Source organism: Arvicola amphibius, chromosome X (assembly GCF_903992535.2).
Source record: "Arvicola amphibius chromosome X, mArvAmp1.2, whole genome shotgun sequence".
NCBI lineage: Eukaryota > Metazoa > Chordata > Mammalia > Rodentia > Cricetidae > Arvicola > Arvicola amphibius.
The window spans coordinates 82,165,036-82,189,441 of NC_052065.1; the positions used below are offsets into that span (position 1 = coordinate 82,165,036).

The 24,406-nt window shown below is 35.2% G+C and overlaps 1 protein-coding gene across 1 annotated transcript in view; it reads left to right on the forward strand.

The window, feature by feature from the left end:
• Diaph2 (diaphanous related formin 2) overlaps nucleotides 1-24,406 on the forward strand; it is a 778,808-nt gene that overhangs the window by 312,638 nt on the left and 441,764 nt on the right. Inside the window, exon 18 of the mRNA XM_038316977.1 lies at nucleotides 22,198-22,299. Coding sequence (XP_038172905.1) covers nucleotides 22,198-22,299 — 102 coding nt within the window. The remainder of the gene's footprint in view (nucleotides 1-22,197; nucleotides 22,300-24,406) is intronic.

The following is a 24,406-nucleotide window of genomic DNA, read 5'->3' on the forward strand; positions in this document are numbered from 1 at the left end:
ATTTCATTTGGAATCAACCAATCTACATGAATTACAATGATTAAACATGTAGGGTTTTGTTTTGTTATTTGGTGCTTTTTTTTTAACCTTGTTGGAAAAGGCAGTAATCTTACCACTAACAATGAAGTTGGAGTTATCGGAGTTTATGAAAATGTGTCATGTCTGTGAAACTATACACAGAGAGTCACTTAGCTTAAGGGAACAGAGCAACTTTGTTATGCTGTTTTGAGTGCTACATTAAACCAGATCATTGCCTGGGGATCCTATTTGTTATATCCATCTGATCTAGGACTTTTAGTACTTTTGTCTTTGATTTTCTTCATCTTTATAAAACCTGTCATTTCTTTCTAGTTTATTTTTTATGGTGACATTGAATAGCTGTATATCAAATATGCAAAGTTAAATTTCTTGTTGGATTTTATGTAAATAATCTAGGATATCTTGATATAAAGTTACAGTCACATAGAATTAAGGTGCCAATATGATTCCGAGGTTTCCAAAATTTGTTGAGAGAATCAGTTTTAAATCATGGTAATAGCACCATGATATAGCACTTGTATAGCTTGTACAAGGTTCTGTGTTTGAAACTCAGCAGCATTCCCTGCAGAATAGCATCAATAGCTATACATTTGTAAGAGTCTGTTTTTAACCCAGTCTTATATAATACCTAGAAAACTTGCAAGTAAATAAACAAATTTTGGTTTTTGAATCTGAGGAGTCTTGAAATTTCTATAAAAATCATATTTTTCCTTTTTTACTATCTATTGTATAAGTAAAGTGATACTAAACACATACTAAAGTATTAATATTTTAATTCTTAATTGTGTAATCTCCCTGGCCAGATGTGTTAAACCTTATGATTCAACGAGGGTAGAAATTCAACATAGTTTAGTTTTTGTTTGTTTGTTTTTTTGTGTGTTTGTATTTTATGAACAAAGCTATACAATTTGCATTTTCTAGCTGATACTGAGAATAAGTGAATAGATCACATAGCTGATGGCTTGATGGCATTTAGGATGTTTATAACAGATGCTTCCAGAATGTGGATTATACAGAACATAGATGGACTCACAGTTGTCTATCCTGTAGTTTAATATTTTAGGCAATATCTATTTCTTGATATCTTGCTTACTACTATAGCATTACCTTACTTTTCTTTTTCTCCTTTCACATTTTCCTCCTTTGTTCCTCTCTTTCTTCCCCTTTCTTTCCTTCTCAAGTCATTTAAATTCATGGTCCAGAAAAATTCATTGTATAAGTATCATAAGGTCTGTAAACATATGTAGGTTATGTGCTGACTCTTTCCATCCATCTCTCCCATTCTTGTGTTCTGACATTCTAAAAGGTGTATTGTCAGGAGTGTATATAACGAACTATTGTGAGCCAGGATGCAATTACAGCTTATGACAATTGATAATTCAGATGTCAACTCACCAGAGGATGTATTCTCTGATGGAGTACCCCATTAGCAAGGCTTGCATACTACCAACTCTGAAAACTGTTGCTTTCATCTGTAATTTCACTTGTGCAATAACAGCTATTATATCTCCCCATTACCATGCATTGTCATGTAATGTATACCTGTAATCTCATGATTACATCTCAGTCATATATCTGATGGTAGTCAGGAAGATGACTTTTCATTTAGTTATATAATTTTTGTATATAGAATATATGTTGGGACATGCTTCATGACTAGGTCTATTTGTCCCATGAGGACTGTAGACACTTAAGAGCCTGTTTTGTTCTTTTGCTTAGACTAACTGCACACAAAGCAAGTTCAAATTACAATAAAGAATTTTTATAAATAGGTCATAATTTTAAAACTTTACAGTTTTGTTCAAGGTTAGAATCACAGATGTCCAACCAAGGTTACTACATAAAGCTTCCTAAGAAAAGCATGCCAATCCTTCAGTTGCCAGACTGCTAACAATAAACCTATGTCTCAAAGTTTGTCACTTGGTGCTATGCCCCCCCTCTGGTTACTGTTTTAAACTTGAGACCTTGAAACCCTTGTATTGCCAATGACTCAACTCCTTATTACTTACCCTAGGAATATCCTTTTAACTAATGAAAGGTAACTCGTGTAATTTTTTTATAGATTCAAGACTCCTTTAAAGAGAAGGATTGTTACAGTAGAGGGGAAAAAGAAGCTAAAATAAGAAGCCAGGAGGAATTAGGGATAGGACAGGAGAATAAGAGTGGAAGCAGAACATAAAGAAAGTGAATCAGAAAAGCACAGAGTGAGAGATTCATTTGCCCTCAGACATCCTGAGTCCTTCGTTGACTGCAGGTCCTCTATGAACCAAGGAGGGCCTTAGGACGGGCTCCCAAAGGCTCTCATTAGTGGATTCTTTTGAAATTATACTTTCTCACTCTAAGCTCCATTTCTCTTAACTTTTCTCATATTCTGTCAGTGATATATTCTAGATTTTTCCTTTGCCTCTATCTTTCACTTAGTGAGCATACATTGTGTTTTCTGGTGGGTATCAGTTATTTAACACACATACACTCACTCATACACACACACACACACACACACACTTCTTGAGAATACAAGAGAAGCTGTTTTTAAGTATAAGAAATATAGTAATTATTATGTCTTAATCTTTGTCTCATTTTCTCTTATGTCCTTTAAGTAATTTTATTTGGTTCTGTTACAGATCTACTAATTTTATCATTTATTAATATTCACTAAAATTTCACTTTGTTGTATTTCTCTAAAACACCTTAAACATATTTGTTCTTTGTACATTTTTCTCCACATAGATATATTTTAAATCTTCTAAGAACGGTTTACTTTGCATTTACTATGATTATACCAACCTAAGAGCAGGTTATACTTTTCCTTTTCTTTTACACCGATGTATTTCTGTGAATTTTAGGCTGTATCCAGGTTAGTTTTTTACTTAGAAATTCTCAGAGAAAACTTCTACCTTTTTTACTCCACACCAAGGATTGATGTGGACAATTTTCGTTTCCAATCCCCAGAGAGATGAGCAAGTTCATTTCTAATTTGCTGTTAAACTGACCTACAGTCCAGAGTAGCTTCCAGCACCATTTTCTCTTATTTTTCCACTTTATTCAGGCCAATGGCTTGGTTTCCATTCCTCCATATTGAGACTTTGCAAATTGAAGCTTAAGTTAATCTTCACTCAAGTTCAAAACTGCTGCTTCCGATGTTTATCCTCTTTGGCATCTGAATATTGCTTCCTTTATTTGACAGTCTATATATTTCATGTTATTTTTAATATAGTCAGAAAACTAGAATCTTTTCACTAGAAGATTATGCCAAGATTTATATTTTTTTAATACTATACTTTGAGAAACAGAAATTCAGGGGAAATTTTTACATTAAAATTTGATGTCCAAATTTTTTTAACTTACTTTGCAGATTTCTAGATATGAAATTATTCATATTTGAATAGAGAAAATGCTGTACCTTCCTTCTTGTTAAACTTAACTGGAGAGTAGTATTCATTTAAAAAATATATTAATGTAGCCATCTATTGCATAATAAGAATAATTCTTGTTCCATTTTATATGAAAAACCCATTTTTATTAGTTTTAGTTTCCAATGATAATACCAAATTCATATTCTTAAGTAATGTAATAATGCTTTAAATGGGAGAAATTTAAAACAGCATAAATACAGTCAACACAGATCTTTGTATTATTAATGAACCAATAATCATGAGTGCATATGTATTTTTGTGTGCATGACTTATTGTTTGTGAGATCATGACTTGGGAACTTTCAGTGAAATTTTTATACCTTCAGTTTCTTTAGTTTCTAGGAGCACTTACAGAAGTTCTGCTTATCATGTAGTGTGACATTACCCTAGAACATTTTGCCACAGGAAAATTTGCCACCCATAATGTGTTTTATAAGAGAAATACAAATGCTAGATGGTAGGTTTCCTACTAAAGGTAGAAATTTAAAAGAACTCCTAGATTCCCCAGTATTAAATGTAATACATATCAATTAATGATTGTTGCATCTTGGATGCACACGTGTGCACCCACACATACATATGTAATTATATAGTACTAGTTTTAAGCATTTGTTACAAATAAAAACAGTTTTAGATGCAGAAAATAAAATGTTCAATTCAGTAAGCATTATTTTCAATACGAATAAGTGTGTTAAATTGACATTAATTTCTAATGATGGTCAAGTTGTTACTGATAACTCTTGGAGACTAGCACAAATTGAAATACCTTGCATCTGTCCTGTTGACAAAACTGTTTAAATGTTACATCTTAATAGGAACAAAATATGGTAGAGGCCCACAGAAGAAAACCACAAATTCTGCTTGTAGAGTTCAAGAAGGAACCCCTGAGGAGCTGGCATTTTAGTCAAGACAAATTTATCCAAACATAGAAAGTATAGTTTACAGAACACTTTGCAAAGATATTCAGGCCTAGAATTTCATGACTTATAAATATTGAATAATATTTGGTTGTCTCAAACACTCGGGAACTAGGGTTTTGAGTTTATTTGCACCTATGTTTGGAAAGTCATAAGTGCCACCTCATAGATAATGAACAAATAAAGATAAGCAATAATATTTTAATATTTCTAAAAAATAATCTATTAGTAAATATTTAAGATAATTTTAAATAAAGTAGAAAATTTCAAAACAAAATTTGAGCAAAATATTATAAAGTCATAGTACTGTAATATTATGTATAGTGTTAAGTATATATAACATATAATATTAAATATAGTAGTTACACATCTTAATACTTAGTTTTAGCTGTGGATAATGAAAGTGACAGTAAATCAAAGAAGTCTGCGGTTTAAAGTCATTGAGAAGAAGCTTTTAGGAATAGTAAATATAATTTAATACAGTATATATGTATTTACCTAGTGTATATTAATAGAGTTGGAAGATATCAAGATGGTTCCTATCTTGAATTATGAATGCATGAGATAAAGAAAGACCGAGGAATAGAAATTTGATTATCTTATCATCTGAGGAAACAATACATGCATTGTCTTCTAGTGATCAGCTTCATGTAGATTTTTTTCCAATATGTACGTTTATATGTTTAAGCTTCATTTATTACTTGGTTTAAAAGCTTTTTAATGTAGCTATGTATTGCAGACTCAGCTGTACTTCCCTTAGCAATGGTAAACTCCAGCATTTAATAATTAACCAATATACAGTATCTTCTCTCTTATTGAGTCTGTCAGGTTTATTTTGTTATTTTTTTATATTTTTAATTTTGTCATCAGTAAGTCATTCCCAAAGATATTGTATATTGGGACACTTTCATTCTACTTTATATTGAAATGTAGACTGTATGTAATTATAAATTACTATAATTACTTAAGCAAAGTACTTACCACTTTATTTTATTTTATTTTTTTTTTTTTTTTTTTTTTTTAGTAGGTTGGTATTATAACATTTATTAAAATAATGCTATGGGTTAATAGAAACAGCAAAGAACCAAAGAATTAAAATGCAAGCTATGTAAAATCCCAACTAAAACCCAGAAGTGTCTAATGTATTCATTCATCAGCTAACTAAAAGCCCAAGAAAGACAAGACACCCAATATAATAAAGTACTGCAAAACAATTGGCAATTTTCAGTTATCAAAAGTGTGGATTTTGCATTTTGTCTCCTTTTCTCAATCAAGAAAAAAATTCTTCTGAATGTTATATAACATACATATAAAACAAGATAGAAAAATACATTATAAACTTGTAACAATGGCTAAAGGCAATAATAATGACCACAAACTTCAAAAGAAACTACAGAAATTCCTACTATATAGACATCTTTTTGGAATGTTAAATAATCACATCATTGTTGAATTACGATCTAATGTATAAGTGGATATTGTGATTGATTTATACTTCTGTTCTTTTTCTCTTCGGGCAGTTTACTCCTTTATCATCTTTAGTAGAGGAATTTGTTTGTGTGATATGCTTACCTGTAATTGAAGAATCCCTTTTATTTTACTCCGTACTGTTTTTGGTTGTATGTCAAGTATTTGTGGGAGGGGGACATGGAATATGAACTGACATTTACAGATGTTTCAACTCAGTGCTGTTTCCTCTGTTTTCTATTTTGCATGCCAGTTCAGCTAAGCACAACAGTAGGCAAATATGCTAAAAGAGGCAGTTTGTCAAAATGGGATCCTTACCTTGAAGAGGTAATATGGTCATTACAGAGTAGAAATATACTGAGTGAGATACTAATTAAATAAAATATAATATGATAATAGTGGGATTAATAGCTACTGTTAGAAAGGGAATTAAATATTTACTTTGCTCTGGGTACTGTTACTGAATGGTAAGTAATGCTCTGCTTAAAGAGGCATAGGATGATAGAAACAACCACCTTTCGTGCACAATTTAAAGATTTAATTGAAGCGATAATTTGACATCATGTTGGATATTCAGGTTTCTTAACGATAGTGAATCTTTCTTGGGTAAGATTCCACCATCAGCAGCACAAGGAAATTTACTCTATCTTTAATTGATTGTTTGAGAAAGCATATCATTTCACTAAATCAACCCAGAAGTTGTTTGGAATTTTTTTTTTAATAAGGCCACAAATACAGTCAGTAAGTCAAGGGAGCCACCTATTGTCTTATTGCAGACCGCCTAGCTGATCCCTCTGTACTTAGAGTGGAGAGAAGCCTTAATAACTACCATTAGGTTTGTATATTGTCAGATTTCATACTTTCAGGACACTATGGGCAACAAGATAACAGTCAATTTATCAACTTCAGCTAATGATGTAGATAAATACCCATATTTCATTTTAACCTCAATATGACAAAATTAAATAGTGATCTAATCTTCTTTAGTGGCTTGCTATTCAGTAACTCTTTCTATGCCAATAAACTGGTATGAACTGCTATTTCTGTGTCATTAACCATTAATCAAATCACTTCTCATTTATTAAGCCAAATAGTGTTGTCATATTCTTTAGCATTAATAATGACAGAGACTTGTGGGATATATTTGTTGCATGCATCTTTTATGATCTAGGCATTAAAGTTTTTTTCTGATGCTAGCTGGTATAGTGCTACATTCTTCTTTTCATGTGACAGAATTTTTTTCATTAGAAAAAAAGAAGGTGTGCTACTCACTAACTGTCTGTATGGACTTTATTTTCCTATTTAATTTTGTTGAAGAGCAACTTCGGGAAGCTTTGGGCAATTGTATCACCTTGTCTCATTCCATTATAGATATTGATGCAACATGGATCACTGAACAGTATAATCTCTTTTGCACAGTTTCTATTGATCTTGTCCAATAAATCATTGTATGCTGGGTTTGTTCTGAAATCATTTGTAGCATAAAAGCTGTTCTTGAATTTGAAAATCAGGTACCTTTTTATAATAGGCAAGCTCATAGAAAGTTTGAATTCATTCATTTTGTCTACTTCATACTGTAGATAGGAATATTTTTCCCACTGTCTAAAGTGAGTTTTATGTACTTACTGTTCCCATTTGATTATTTCCTGTTTCCCATAATATATGACCTTAGTTACATTGAAATCACTGTGTATAGTCGGTCATGACCTGTTTTCTTCTGTAATTTTTGTTTTTCAAGGACTTAGAATGTGCTTGACCTTGCTGTGATATGATATTGTCAGTGTCTCTTATTAAATTATGCTCTGTTTTACTTTGGGGACATTACACACTCCTATTTGAAACACCCTTTTGATTATTCTTTTTGCCCTAACTGATTATTATTCCTGCTCTGAGCCTATCCTTTGGTATCTTTACTGCAAACAGTATGAAGTCAGATAGTTATCAATTTCACACCCATTTTCCTACACCTTCATCATCTTTTCAGTATGATCTCTTGAAAATTTTGTTCTTCTGGAGGAGACATTAATGGGTAACATAAAATATACTCTCTTTGTTTTGAATTTCTGACACAGGTAAGACAATAAAGTACATGCATGTATATTAATGATGTTAGCAGTAATAAGGGAAGAGTGTTATTACTGCTGTTGGTGAAGATAAAGTAAATAGAGAAAGTTTAATAGAGACTACCATGCCTTGTTTTTGTCTAAATCAACAGGTAAAGGTTCAGCAGAAAAAAAAAATGTGAAGGGAGTTCAACTCAATTTTTTTGCAGCTTCTCAAGAGTCTTAGGTAGGCAGACACTGCTTGTTCATTCCCCAGCCGCCAACACCCAAAATAATCACACAGAAACTATATTAATTATAACACTGCTTGGCCAATAGTTTAGGCACATTCCTGGCTAACTCTTAGATCTTAAATCAACCCATTTCTATTAATCTTTATATCACCATGTGGTTGTGGCCTACTGGTAAGGTTCTGCCTGCCATCTGTCTCCTGCAGCAGCTACATGGTATCTCTCTTTGACTAAACCTATTCTCTCTATATATCTCTTCTAGACTGACTATATTCTGCCTTACTATAGGCTGAAGCAGCTTCTTTTCTTAATCAATGGTAGTAAAACACATTCACAGCATACAGAGGAGAATCCCACATCAGTCTTTTTGCAACTTTTCTATTTTAATTGTTTGCCTTTGTTATACAGTAGGCAGGACTCACAATTAGAATGCTACAAATTCTTCCACCTGTATTTGGCACACAGTGTAGCAGTACATACAATAACTCACTCCAGGACAATAATATACTTAAAATGTAACTATTATGAGATTAAGGTCCAGATGAAGAGCAGAAGGAGGGAGAAGATGAGCAAGGAAGTCAGGACCACGAAGGGTGCGTCCACCCACTGAGACATGGGAGCTCACCAAGGCCAGCTGGGCTGGGAATGAACGAGCTTGTGATCAAAGCAGGCTCTCTGAATGTGGGTGACAATGAGGGCTGACTGAGAAGCCAATGGCACTGGGATTTGATTCTATTGTATGTACTGGCTTTTTGGGAGGCTAGGCTGTTTGCGTGCACACCTTCCTAGACCTGGATGTAGGGGGGAGGGCCTTGGACTTCCCACAGGGCAGGGTACCCTGACTTCTCTTAGGACTGGAGAGGGAGGGGGAGGGGGAGGGAAATGGGAGGAGGGGAGGAGGTGGAAATCTTTAATAAACAAACAAACAAACAAATAAATAAATAAGCTAAACCCACAAAGGAACACTTAACTCCTCCCTCTGCCTTGATGCGACCTGGTGTAGGAGACAGGAGTTCCAAGCTAGCTTGTAATTGCAATAAAGAAACCTTGCTTTTTGCAAACAAACAAACAAACAAACAAACAAAAGAACTTGAACGATGTTCTGAATAAGCATAATTGTTTCTTTTCTATGTTCACTCTCACCTACTTTATATAATAGGAGTGCGTTTTATTAAGGAATATTTCTGATATCTGCATTTAAATGACTCATCAGATTTACTTCCAGAAGGTATATGGGAAGCTAGATACACTTACGTTTGTTTCCTTCTTTCTCATGCATTGTCTGACCAAGTTTTGGAGTTCTTTTATATATACGTGTTAAGCATAAAAATGAATGGGTTGCATGATGACATTTCCATATGTGGAAAATGTTCATAATGGAACCACATTTCCAACATGTTTTAAAGTAATATTTTAGAAATCTATTATTTCCTATTTGCCAATTTGAAGCCATGTGTATGGGGGTTGTGTGTGTGTTTGTGTGTGTGTGTGTGTGTGTGTGTGTGTGTGTGTGTATGACACCCCTTTTTCAGATTTTACGTGTTGACTTCTTGCGCCTTCTCTGTAGTTATAACCAGTACTTAAGTTTAGATTCAAAGCATTCTAGGCTAAAAACAGAGAGGTACACTTTGGCAGCAGTCACAGGGAAGCAACAATGATCCCCCACAGTGATAGGACTGAAGTGGCTAGGGTGAAGTAAAGGCCAGCCTAATGGCAAGCACAGCAGGTTTGAAATGTTTTAGGAGGAAAAAGAACCAGCAGGTTGCTGTCCTGCTCCAGTCAAATTCATTTGCTATCTGTGACTATTAGCAGCTGCTTCTTATCTGGACTATTACTTTCTCTTTTATCTTTAATAAGTTTGTGGTAAAACCTTAAATTATAGGCATTTCTTCTTCTAGCACGATGAAAATGTTACTTTAATAAATTTTAAACGTGCTTTAAGTTTGATTGTAATAATTCTACCCACATTCTATACATTTCTAAAAGCTAAAGAATTTTGGTGGCCACACACGAGATAGTTGTGTAAAAACAATGTTATTCTTAATCATTACATTTATCTTATATATACCTGTATAAATATCACATGGCCCTCTGTAATTTAACAAGTTGCCTCAGAAATTAATGTGAACTGCACAGCAAGCAACACCTAATTGCTCTCCAATAAATTATTAGCGTTATTTTTGTATAAGATTTTATGTTTTGCATTAGTGTTAAAAATACTATTACATGGTATTTTTAAAAGATGGTTATTATTGGAGACCGTTTCCAAGCTGAGTTCTCATCCAAGAACTGTTTTTATTTAGTCCTTAAAAGCTTCCTGTGTCTACCATTTCTTCAATTTACATTAATAAAACACTCGATGGAAATTCATTACCAAACATAATCAATTGAATGGTGATATATTTAATGATATACATACACAAACACACACTCTGACACACACAAAAACAGGAACTAGTTGTGACTGTCCAGGACTCAATATAAAACTGTATTCACTTGTTTAAAATGGTTCTTATGAATTTAATCAATTTATTTTGGTAAGCAACTTTTGTGTTGTACTCAGGTGATCCTTATTCTCATTATATGTAGTTGGTGTCATCATGCCACTAGCTCAGAACCTAGCCAAAATTTACTTGACAGAAAGCAGAGCATTACATTTAAGAATATACACTTCCACTCAAGTTTGTCCTTGAGGTCTATTGGTTTAAATCACACAGGCTTTAGCGTGATTGATAGTATGCAGTAGTAATTTAACTAAGCAGTGGTGTGTTCTCTTAGCATTTAACTTGCTTAACTTAGTAGATACAATAAATAGTTTTTAAGAATTCAGCTTTTATGCAATAAAGTACTTATTTTACATAGTCCAAGTCTTTACCTACCTTGGCTGTTTTGTTAACAGATAATATAGAAATGTTTACAGAAGTTTGTTTTTTATCCACTGTTTAGTTTCCAATGACTGATTTATTTTTTTCTTGTATTCTTCTGACAGCCACAAATATCTATATAAAAAGGAAAGAGGTGATATATACAATATCATTTATGAATTTTATGTGTGCAGTACAGTCACTTTTATTTAATATGAAATAAATTATTTATTCTAGAACTCTCTATATATGAACTATTGTAGTATACAAATATATGGAAAGTCCTTGAATTTAGAAATGCATCTTTTTCTTAGGTGGTTTAAAACTAAGTAAATCATTGGCATTGAGGATCAGCTGCCATTGACCAAGAATTTCCATTTAGTGTTAGTTCTGATATTAAGAGGAAATGCAAAGAGGACTTTTGGGGATTGTTATTGATAGTTTTTGACATAGTTCAATGTGGGGTTCCTTTATGGCTTCAACCGAGTTTTCTGTATTATATGCTTTGGAACAGTTGATTCAAACTTTGCTAATAATATGTGAGGTTTTAAAGATACATCCATCCTGAGACCTTTCCTATGGAGATTCTGACATTCTTATTCAGTAGGTAAATGTATAGTTAGAATTCACATTATAACTAAGTAATAGAAGAGACTGGAAGAATGAAGGCAATGTGTTAGGTATTCTTCCAAAATGCTGGGTGATGTAATAGGGAACAATAATAGTCAGAGAAGGAAGAGGGTCAAAAGTCTGTCCTAAGAATAGAGCCTTTGTGCTTATTTGAATTTTATTCTTCTCATGTTTGCACATTTCCAAATGAGTCTCCTTTCGAATCTAAAGTTGGCAGCGGGCTAAACCTAACTTTAAGAACAAAGAAAGAAGCGAAAAGTTCAGGTACTCTATTTTACCCTTGCAAAAAGATTTCCTAATGCTTCGATCACCTTCAACAGATTACACTGATGTAGCTTCCGAACTAAAGAAAATTACTGCTGAAAGATAAAATTGAAAGCAGTTGGAATCCAAATGGCAAAAACAGAGACAATATAGCTTTGCTTATTTCCCATAGAGCTCAGCCAGCAACAAACCAAATTGAAACACTCAGTAATATTTTTGTGCATAAAGCAAGAGAAGAATATTACATAAAATTCAAAGTCTAGATTTATCTGTTTTTTTTTCCCATAGAATTTAGTTTTTCAGTTTACCTTAAACCAATGACTCAATCATTACCAAACATATTCAAACCTAATAATAATGGCAAAGTAGAAATTGATTTTATAATTGCATTAATGTTGATTTGCTTTTGTTATAATTTTACATGAAAACATATAATAAAGTTATATGAGAATCCTAGAGGGAAAATGGCTGTTAGTGTGGTATCAGATGGCTGATCACTATAAGGTAGATACTTTTAAAAAATCATGAGGATTTTGTGATCTAATATATTCATGGTTTTTGAAAACTAGATTTATTAATCAACAGTTATACTAGGACACTTCTAAATATTGTTTTACAAGGAAAATGCTTAACATTTACTCCCATATTTAAAAGTAAAAGTAAGGATAAGTTGACCTCTTTGGCAAGGAAAGGGATAAGGCCTTGGTAATTTATTAAGGACCTTTTATGTCAGATGTTAGCAAAGACATAATTCAGGACAAATCTATTTGGCCATGTGGTTTTGCAAACAGATATTTTATTGAAATGCTACCTTGCTTATTCATTTTCTTCTTTTATATGGCGGCTTCACACTAACCTAATAAGGCTGAGTTGAACATTTGGAACAAAGACACTTTGATCTGCAAAGCCACTCACTATTGCTACAAACGTTGTTTTGTGTTTAGATATTGTGAAACTTTAGCATGCATATTTTGTTCATTTCTTATAAGCAACCTAGGAAACAGGCATTGGTGCCTTGTTATAGTAACAAATCAAATTAAATATTTTTGTTTTTGTGTTGTTGTTGTTTTTCAATACAGGGTTTCTTTGTGTAACTGTTCTTGCTGTCCTGGAACTCAATTAGTGCTTATTTATAGCACACTGAATTTAGCCTTTCTGCACCATAGTTAATCAATGGTAACTAAAGTCACAGAAAACAAAGGAAACTATTGTGTGGGGTGTGGGGGCCAGCCATGATAGACTAAGTATAGGCAGGTCACTCAAAGGAAGTTCAAGCTCACAGAGACCCACTTGCCTCTGCCTTTTGGGTTCTGTGATTAAAGGTCTGAGCCACCTTACCAGGCCAAATTAAACATCTTTTACCTCTATAGTTACTAATGATTTTCCCTTAGTATATACATTTCTACAGTACTGACATCGGTTTACTGCAGAGTTTTCCAGGTTCTCCCTGTTGGTGCTGAGATTGGAAAACAGTGATAAAGGTGATCAGCTAGGCTATTATTATTCTTTGTCTTGAGATTTAACATGTATTTGCCTTTTATGAGCATGCTGAGCCACTTTCAACAACACTATCTTTTTTTCCTCTATAGATTACTATGAGCCCTTAGATCCCTGACATTATCACCAACTTTTTCATTAAAATTCTTTGTTTGGGGCTGGAGAGATGGCTCAGAGGTTAAGAGTGTTGCCTGCTCTTCCAAAGATCCTGAGTTCAATTCCCAGCAACCACATGGTGGCTCACAACCATCTGTAATGTGGTTTGGTACCCTCTTCTGGCCTGCAGGCATACACACAGACAGAATATTGCATACATAATAAATAAATAGATAGATAGATAGATAGATAGATAGATAGATAGATAGATAGATAGATAGATAGATATTTAAAATAAATAAATAGATAAATAAAATTCTTTGTTTATACATTAGAGAAACATTACTTTGTGAGGCTGAATTAGACGGGAATGAAAAATATACCCCAAGTCTATTCTGCATCAAAGCTTTACCTTCCTCTTCAAGTAGCTTAAATTAAAGAAGGAAGGAAGAAAGGAAGGTAGGAAGGAAGGAAATAATAGAAAATCTAAAAGAAAAAATAATACAGAGTGTCTCCTGCTGAGGTCACTGTCCACCAAATTCAAAATCGCAGTTTATAAATTAAGGATACCAAGTCACGTAAAAAAAGAAAAAAGAAAGAAATAGCATTAATTAATTTAGTGCTCAAGAAGACACGACAATATACTTTGGACACCAGAAAGAATTCTATTATGAAAATTAAATTATGGCATATGTTTATCATCTCCAATAAACTCTCTTATCACCAGTTTATATTTACATGTTTTTATTTAGTTATAAACATGTGAGAAACAACTATGCATCTTGTGGGAAATTGTAGTGAGGACGCGAGCAGGCCTGCTTTTCATCCTGCCCGACTCCCGCATGGCTAGCTTTACACACGAAATAACAACACACAAACTGTATTCTTTTAAACACTGCCTTGCCCATTAGTTTCAGCCTCTTATTGGCTAACTCTCATATCTTGCTTTAACCCATATTTAGTAATGTGTGTAGCACCATGAGGTGGTGTCTTACCGGGAAGGATTCAGCATGTCTGACCTGGTGGCTGGCTTCATGGTGACTGTCCCAGAGAGGAGAGGCATGGCGATTGCCTGAAGCATCTTGCCTCACTCCCAGCATCCTGTTCTGTCTACTCCACCCACCTATGTTCTGACCTATCAGACCAAGCAGTCTCTTTATTAATTAATCAATGAATCATCAGAAAAATAGAAGGCACATTTACATCATTTCCCCACATAGTAAAATTTCATATAACAAAACAGTTATCAGGTAAGAATTACAGTTACAATATTTATATCTATTTTATCTTTTATCATAACAAAGGAAAACAACTATAACTACCTATTCTTCAACTCCATCAAAGACTCCAGAAGGATATAATATTACCTAAGTAAACAAGAAATAAGCAACTTCCAAACTCTAGAAGTGACAGAGACTTCTCACTGTCTGGAGAGTTACCCAAAGTTTTTCTGTACTGTTGGGGCATCCATCTTCAGCCTTCAGGCCCACAGTATACAGCAGATTTTTCCATGAAGCAGGAAATTTCAAAGGCAGTTCAGTCACTTTCTGCTGTGTCCTGCAGAATGTCTCGCAGACTCTTATAAATCAGGAACTCCGAAAGACCATCTCACCTTTAGGCAAGTTCAGCAGTCCTCTCTCTGCGGGTTCTTTGTATCCAGTTTATGCCAACAGTCCAGGCAAGAGCAGTTTCTTGCCCAAATGGCTATCAAACTCCATAAGGAGCCTCTTCGATGCCCATCTTCCTTTTGAAGTGTATTGGTGCTGCCCGGAACAGATGTGTCTCACTGTCATGAAAAGTCCTAAGTTATTAAAACATTAAATGCCATATTCTATAGTCTTTGAAAGATATCAAGAATGCCTATCTAACTGAAATATATCTCTCTATATATAGAAAATCTAACTAACATGACTTCAAGCTTGATTATTATCAATGATTATCCATTAACAACCTATATTTCCTAATTATACATTACATTTTTAAATGAACTACACAATCAAAATACCTTAATCAAGATCAGAAATACATATACATATATATATATAACAAAATTGACCTTGAACTTGTATCAATAAGTCAAGATTTATACCAATGCAAATTATTCATACCTATATCATATCCCTCTTTAAATGTAAAAGAACACTTATAAACAATATTTGGGAATATGGGTTGATGGAGGAGAGTTATCTGTCTATGTTACTTTCATTGGTTAATTAATAAAGAAAACTGCCTTGGCCCTTTAAGAGAACAGAAAATTAGGTAGGCAGAATAGACAGAACAGAATTCTGGGAGAGTTGGGGAGACGCTTCAGGCAGTCACCATAGTGAGTCACCATGATTCTCCTCTCCGAGATGGATGCAGGTTAAGATCTCTCCTGGTAAGCCACACCTCGTGTTGCTACACGGATTACTAAATATGGGATAGAGGAAGATGTGAGAATTAGCCAATAAGAGGCTGAAACTATGGGCCAGGCAGTGTTTTAAAAGAATACAGTTTCCGTGTAATTATTTTGGGTAAAGCTAGCCGGGTGGCGGGACGCAGCCCGCCTTTCCTTCTACAATGGGTGCAGTTATTTCTCTCCAAACTGCTTCCTGCTGTATGGGGGCGCTATTAATCAGATCTTTCATGGTGTAACCTGTGTGCCAGGTTCATAATTCTGAGGATTCCTGGAGGCAGAATCACCATTTCATACTGAGGTGAGGTAAAAGCCAGTGGCTGGCTGCTTTGCTTTTCTGACCTTCCGGTTGAACCCCATTATCTGTCTCTGAGTTTGTGACTATGAAGAGATAGCCAGAAAGTCTCACTCTCTGGCCCTGGCACACACTAAGGAAAAGTCACAGAAACACACAGTAAGATGGTGGCTTTTCTCTCTTTTTTTCTTTTTTTTATTTTACATTTAAATAATTTTTATTAAAAATTCCCACCCCCTCCCTTCCTCCCATTTTCCGCCCCCCCCCCCCCACTCCCCCTCCCTCTCCAGTCCAAAGAGCATTCAGGGTTCCCTTCATTCCCTGAATGAAGACCCTGTGGGAAGTCCAAGGTCTTCCTCCCTCCAGGTCCAGGAAGGTGAACATTCAAACAGACTAGGCTCCCACAAAGCCAGTACATGCAGTAGAATCAAAACGAGTGCCATTGTCCTTGGCTTCTCAGTCAGCCCTCATTGTCAGCAACTTTCAGAGAGTCCGGTTTGATCACATGCTCCATCAGACCCAGTCCAGTTGTCCTTGATGAGCTCCCTTTAGATCAGTCTCATTGTCTCAGTGAGTGGAGGCACCCCTCATGGTCCTTACTTCCTTGCTCATGTTCTCCCTCCTTCTGCTCCTCATTTGGACTCTCAAAATGAAATCCACCTTGGCAACTCCTTGATCTTGAAATTCTTTCAGAATTGTAAAGAAGTTAATGCTTATTGTTTAAGAATACCTTGTTTATTTAATTTTGGCACACTTATATTTGCCTAATAAAAAAGTGTCTTGCCTAGTTGCTAGAATATATCTAATGCCAAGCCTAGTGGTAGTTTTATATGTACCATTAAATCTTGCTAAACAAAATAACTGTTTCATATTAAGCTAAAGTGAGTAAAGGATTTGCAGTTATCTAAGATTCCCCACAAAAATCAGAGGAGCTTGTGTATTTTGCTTCTCCAAACTATATTCTCCATAAGAAATGTCCTCATAGCCTACCAGTACTAGAATTTAGCATTATATTCCTTACAGTTTTACTTTTCCTGATAATCCTCTGGGTTTGTCAAATATTGCTCTTGTGGTTTATTACTTGAATCATTAACTTGTCACATGAATTATGTAGTTTGACATAACAGGAAATTTTGAGTAGATACAATAGCCAGGAAGTTATCCATTGTTTCATAGGAAGCTAGGGAAAATGTGGCTGATGGGACAGACTCTAACTTGAATAATGTACTTAGCTTAGGTTAAAAGTTAATGGGAAAAACTTCAGCCTCATTTGTCAAATTCTACATTCAAACAAGAACTATGCTTTTGTTTGGATTTTCAAATTACCAGCTGAAACAAAGTTTATTCATAAAATCTTAAGACATCTTTATTTGTTCTCCCTAAAATATACAGTATCTGCCAAGATATTAAGGCCGATTTGAAAATATACAACATTATAGCTAATTGTTGTTAAACATACTGTTCTAGTGACATTTAGCAGTGTTCAGTAATTGGCTTAATGAACAGGTGTACAAGTATATTAGTTATGCAGATGTTAATTTGCAGTAACATGTGCTTCCTGATTTGGGGGTGTTCTTGTATAAACTACAACTAGTAAGATTTGTTCCTTAATTAGAAAATCATTACAAAGTATGTGTGTGTGTGATTCCTACCATTAGGACCATTAGTTTTGTTTAATGTGCACGGAACTTCAGGAACACTCTTGATAATGTTTTTCTTATTGCTTCAGGTACTATGCAGGTGTCAGGATAAAAATCTGCTTTTCTGTAGGATGCCTTACTGTGCAGCTGTAGGCAGTAGGGAGGGGGGAAACTTTGCAGCTGTCCTATGTAGCATAGAAGAGAAGACAGAAATGCAGTCTCTTTCTGCACATTGCTTCAGCTTTCCCTTTCAAGATTTTGTAAACAAATTTGTTACTTTGTACAAAGACAATTGAGCACAATTGAATAGTTTGTTGATTGCCAAACTGAGTAAACTTTACCAACATATAAAAGATTATTCTCTTTCCTATTGTTTGTGATTTCCACATTTGTTCCTCATGATTTCCAAGGATTTCAGTTTATAAAGTACTGAAAGAGATTTGAACTTTTATATACTTTAATCTGAATTTTTATTTCTATGTTGAAAGAGTAGAAAATTACAAAGACTAGAATAGCAATGTCATAGAAGTAGCAAATAGAAGTATCAGATGCTATCTTTGTACCTCTGCTAGGGCTGCTTGATGAACGAGTAAATGAATACCATTGAATCTTCCTCGAGGAATCTCTTATAGGAGTTTTGTGATTAGTAAAAAAAAAATAACATTATTTTTAAGATTCTGTGTCAGCATATAAGGCAGTTTTTAACATGAATGCTTTAATATGTTCTGTTCTGGACATTTGCTGTATCATCACTATTGTTTGAATATTTTAAAAAAATCAACAAACAAACAGGGGCCAACGACAAAAATAGCTCTTGTTTTTGAAAACTTGCCTAGTTTAAAAACTATTTTAAACTTGCTATGGTACTTTGATTCTCAAAACTCTTATTCTCACTGATGGAATGCTTATCAATTTCTAAACTCAGGATATAATTCAAGTTACAGAAAACAAGTAAAATAGATTGCAATTCCAAAGGAAACTGTGAGCTATAGATATTTTGGCTATCTAATTTTAATTTCAATTTTTTTCATTTGAACATCAAAGAGTTCAGACGAGATTTTAATGAAAAAATAATACCTAATGCAGTGCTTCTTAACCTTCCTAATCCTGCAATCCTTTAATACAGTTCCTTATGTTAAGGTGACCCTCAACCATAAAATTATTTTAGTTGCTACTTTATAACTGTAATTCTGCTACTGTTATACATTGTAATGTAAATATCTGATGTGCAGGATATATGCTATGCGACCCCCCCCAAGGGGTTGTGACCCATACAGGTTACGAAACACTGAGTTAGCATATAAAGTGACACTAATGAGCATTATGTACACCTGTGTTAGCCAGGAAGCTCATTAGTTTAGAAACAAAATAATAATCATACAGCATTTGTCTTAGAGCATTTCATCCTGTATGTTCCTGCTTAATTAGTTTTGTAGCAGAGTTTAAGGCCTATTGAAGTTAGGAACATTTTCTTGACTACTTCTTTGATTGTGTTAAATTTTCTGAATGTGCTTCCAGAGGTAATTTTGATATAATTTAAATTCTCTTTATTGACATCAGAAATAGCTATTGAACTGTCATTTCTTTCTTTATGCAGTTGTCTTAAGTTGAGAACAGCTTAAAATTAGAATAAATTGAAATGTTGACTATTGCATAAGAAAGACACTGTACTCTCAGAAAGCTCCTTTGAGGAACGTTTATGATGATTTTTAAAGAAAAATAATAAAAGTCATTTTTTTCACCAGTCCCAATGATTATGTTTCAGCAACATTCCTAAGAACTTGGCACCTGTCACAAAATCATAATTTTCAAGGGAATTATTATCTAGTCTCATTATACTGTATCTATCCTTACATTGGTCATTCTACTAAACCTTAGAACATTTAATAATTGTTTTGTAGGTAATTTATTTCATGTGTTATTTGTGTGCTATGGTAACAGAATTTGTATATGTTACACCATTAATGCAAGGGTAATCTATGAATTCACAACATTTTTAAGCATCTTTTGAAATATTGCTCAAGTTTCACAGATGCTGATTATCTTTCCTTAACAAAAATGTAATGATTGTTACTTTTTCGTACTAAATGAAATAACTTATGTGTCAGGTATGAGCCAAGATTAAATGAATTAAAATAATAAAAATCAATTGTGCCTCAAAATGATGTTTATATTTGCCAAAGAAAATAACAGTGTGATGATCACAGTTGTATAAGTCAGTGATGAAATTTAGCAGCATAGATTTGAGTACAAGAAAGTCACTTGATTGAAAAAAAGATGCTTGTATAAAGTGATTTAGTGGTCCCATTGCCTACAGCATTGTATTTATCAGAGACAAGGTAAACTAACAGTACTTGATCACAACTGTTGGAGCGTTTCTATGCAGGTAGGACTTGGGGACTTCCCTTCATGCTTGTATGTCTGTCTCTCTTACGGTCCTCATTGTATAGGTTCTCTGGGATTGTTAATTGTAGGATGGCATTTCTTTGCTTTCTGTCTAAAAGAGTGGATTCATATGATATTTTTCTTTCTGGGTCTGGGTTACCTCACTCAATATGATGTTTTCTAGGTACATCCATTTGCCTGCAAATTTCAAGATGTCATTGTTTTTTTTTTCTGCAGTGTAGTACTCCGTTGTGTAAATGTACCACAGTTTCCATATTCATTCTTTGGTCCAGGACCATTTAGGTTGTTTCCAGGTTCTGGCTATGACAAACAATGCTGCTGTGAACATAGTTGAGCACATGCCCTTGTGGTATGATTGAGCATCCTTTGGGTATATACCCAAAAGTGGTATTGCTGGGACTTGAGGTAGGTTGTTTCCTAATTTTCTGAGAAAGGGGCTGTACTAGTTTGCACTCCCACCAGCAATGGAGGATTGTTCCCTTTATCTCACATCCTCTCCAGCATAAGTTGTCAGCAGTGTTATTGATCTTGGCCTTTCTGACCAGTGTAAGATGAATAGCTCAGAGTTGTTTTGATTCGTATATCTTTGATGGCTAAGGATATTCAACATTTCCTTAAGTGTCTTTTAGCCATTTTAGATTCCTCTATTAGAGTTCTCTGTTTAGGTCTATACCCCATTTTTTATTTGATTATTTGTTCTTTTGATGACCAATTTCTTGAGTTCTTTGTATATTTTGGAGATCAGCCCTTTGTTTAATGTGGGGTTGGTGGAGATCTTTTCCCATACTGTAGGCTGCTGTTTTGCCTTGATGACCATGTCCTTTTCTTTACAGAAGCTTCTCACTTTCAGGAGGTTCCATTTATTAATTGTTTCTCTCAGTGTCTCTGCTTTTATTCTTAAAGACTTAGTAGCTGGGCAGCTGTGCGTAGCTGCGCGGAGTCCTGCGGAACACGTGTGACCAGGGCGGCGGGTGAACAGGCGGTGCAGCGGCGGGTTAACGGCACAGACACAGAAAATAGACATAAAGCTTTATTAAGAGAGAGGGGGGGGGGAGAGAGAGAGAGAGGGAGGGCATGTGTGCACACGCAAAAGGGGGACAGTGAAAAGAGAGAGAGGGAAGAGATTCAGGATGACTCCAAGAGACCAGAGGTCGCTGGGAGTGGGCGTGGAAAGGGGTGGGGACCAAAAGAATAACATCTGCTACTGGGGTTATATTTAGGAAGTGATCTCCTATGCCAATGTGTTCAAGACACTAGTGTCTTTGAAAGGGGAATAGGGGCTAATATCTCTCCTTGATGCTGTACTCCTTGTTTGAATCCTTTCAATTATTTGAAGAATCAAGAAATAATGTTGTTCCAAGAAAAGATTCTAAAATGGTAGCTAAGACAAAACTCACATATTCAAAACACCACATCTTTGGGGGTATGTACATGTGTATATGCAAATTGGTGGTTCTTTGTCCAGGTTGCAAATGCTTCAAACCTGTTCTTCAATGCAGTCTCAGTGGGGAGATTTTCTGTTGCCCCCTGTTTAGCAGCTTATGTCACCTTAGGTGCTTTAAGGTGTTTCACTGAATCAAACAAATGTCTAAATATTAGCATGTTTTAGGAGCAAAGGCATGTGTTTCTCTTTCCTCAATTAGTCCAAATTAGTGAGATTTTACTATATATTTCATCCCAGTGCTGCTGCAGTTACCTGTAAAGGAGTAATTGATGTTACACATTAGAGAAGAAGCAGCAATTGATTTTTACTTCTATTTGGCTTATCTTTTCTGCTTAAGGGCTGATATTTAATTTGTAGGGAAACCTCTAAACAGCTCTATATTTTTATGTTTATCCTCTTCCCTGAGCTAATGAAATAAATACATTTATTGATTTCAGAATCATCTGTATTAATGTAGTTAACATGCCTTACTAATGATATTCCATGTACTTGGATTAGAACCATTATTGTTTATGAATCAACATTTTTCTTTCAGGTCAAAGGAATGCAGATGCTGCAGAAGAAAATAGGCCTGAGCCTCCAAAAAAGAAAATGAAGGAATTGAGGATTTTGGATCCCAAAACAGCCCAGAATCTGTGTATGTACTATTTTCTGCATAGGTGTTGTGATGATAGTTTATTCAGTGTAAACAACCTTACATTTTTTTGACCAGTTACACTGCTAGAAAATAGATCCTATAAAATCTTCCTACTGGGTGGCCTCGTCCAGTCTTTATACAAGGAGTAGTGCCTAGTTTTATTGCAACTTCATATGCTGTGTTTGGTTGAGATCCCTGGGAGACCTGCTGTTTGTTTGTTTTCTTTTCTTTGAGGGGAAATGAAGAAGAATTGGAGATGGCAGAGAGGGGTGGTGGTGGGACAGGACAAGCAGGAAAGGAGGAAGGGGAAACTGTAGTCAGGATGTAATATATGGGAGAAGAATAAGAGAGAGATAGAAAGGAAAGAAGGAAGGAAGAAAGGAAGGAAAATCATGTATAAATATAATTCAGGTTGCCTTTTGCCACTTAATTAAAATGAAGAAAATAAAAATTGAACATTCTTTAATCCACTGAAACTTATGAGTTTTATATCTTTGGAAAGTATTGTTAATAAAACTTTTTTGTTGTTGTCTAATTTTATTTATTTATTTATTTATTTTTATATATATATATTTTTATTGAAAATTTCTGCCTCCTCCCCGCCTCCCATTTATCTCCCCTTCCTTCCACTCCCCTCCCCCTCCTTCTCCAGTCCAAAGAGCAGTAAGGGTTCCCTGTCCTGTGGGAAGTCCAAGGTCCTCCCCCCTCCATCCAGGTCTAGGAAGGTGAGCATCCAAACAGGCTAGGCCCACCCAAAGCCAGTACATTCAGTAGCATCAAAACCCAGTGCCATTGTCCTTGCTTCTCAGCAGCCCTCATTTTCCACCATGTTCAGGGAATCCGGTTTTATCCCATGCTTTTTCAGTCCCAGTCCAGCTGGCCTTGGTGAGCTCCCATTAGATCAGCCCCACCATCTCAGTGGATGGGTGCACCCTCGCGGTCCTGACTTCCTTGCTCATGTTCTTCCTCCTTCTGCTCCTCATTTGGACCTTGGGAGCTCAGTCCAGTGCTCCAATGTGCGGCTCTGTCTCTATCTCCATCCATTGCCAGATGAAGGTTCTATGGTAATATGCAAGATATTCATCAGTATGGCTATAGGATTGGGCCATTTCAGGCTCCCTCTCCTCAGCTGCCCAAGGAACTAGCTGGTGACATCTCCCTGGACACCTGGGAACCCCTCTAGAGTCAAGTCTCTTGCCAACCCTAAAATGGCTCCCTTAATTTAGATATATACTTCCCTGCTCCCATATCCACCCTTCCTTTATCCCAACCATCCCATTTCCCCAAGTTCTCCCCATCCTCCCATTCACACTTTTCTCTCCCCATCTCCCCTTAGCCTATGCCACCCCTCCCCCAAGTTCCCAATTTTTGCCCAGCAATCTTGTCTACTTCCAATATCCAGGAGGATAACTATGTTTTTCTTTGGGTTCACCTTCTTATTTAGCTTCTCTAGGATCATGAATTATAGGCTCAATGTCCTTTATTCATGGCTAGAAACCAATTATGAGTGAGTACATCACATGTTCATCTTTTTAGGTCTGGGTTACCTCACTCAGAATAGTGTTTTCTATTTCCATCCATTTGCAAGCAAAATTCAAGATGTCATTGTTTTTTACCTCTGAGTATTTCTCTAATATGTATATATTCCACACTTTCTTTATCCATTCTTCCATTGAAGGGCATCTAGGTTGTTTCCAGGTTCTGGCTATTACAAATAATGCTGCTATGAACATAGTTGAACAAATGCTTTTGTAATATAATAGGGCGTCTCTTGGGTATATTCCCAAGAGTGGTATTGCTGGTTCCTGGATTAGGTTGAGGCCAAATTTCCTGAGAAACTGCCACACTGCTTTCCCAAGTGCTTGCACAAGTTTTCATTCCCACCAGCAATGGATGAGTGTACCCTTTACTCCACAACCTCTTCAGCAAAGGCTATCATTGGTGTTTTTTATTTTAGCCATTCTGACAGGTGGATATATCTAAAAATTTTGAAATTAAAGTATAGAATGACTCAAAAGACCATTTTAAACTAATCTTTTTTTAATTTTAAGTTTTTGTGGGTTATTTTATATCAGCTTAATATAAAATGCCTGAGCATAGTGTCATG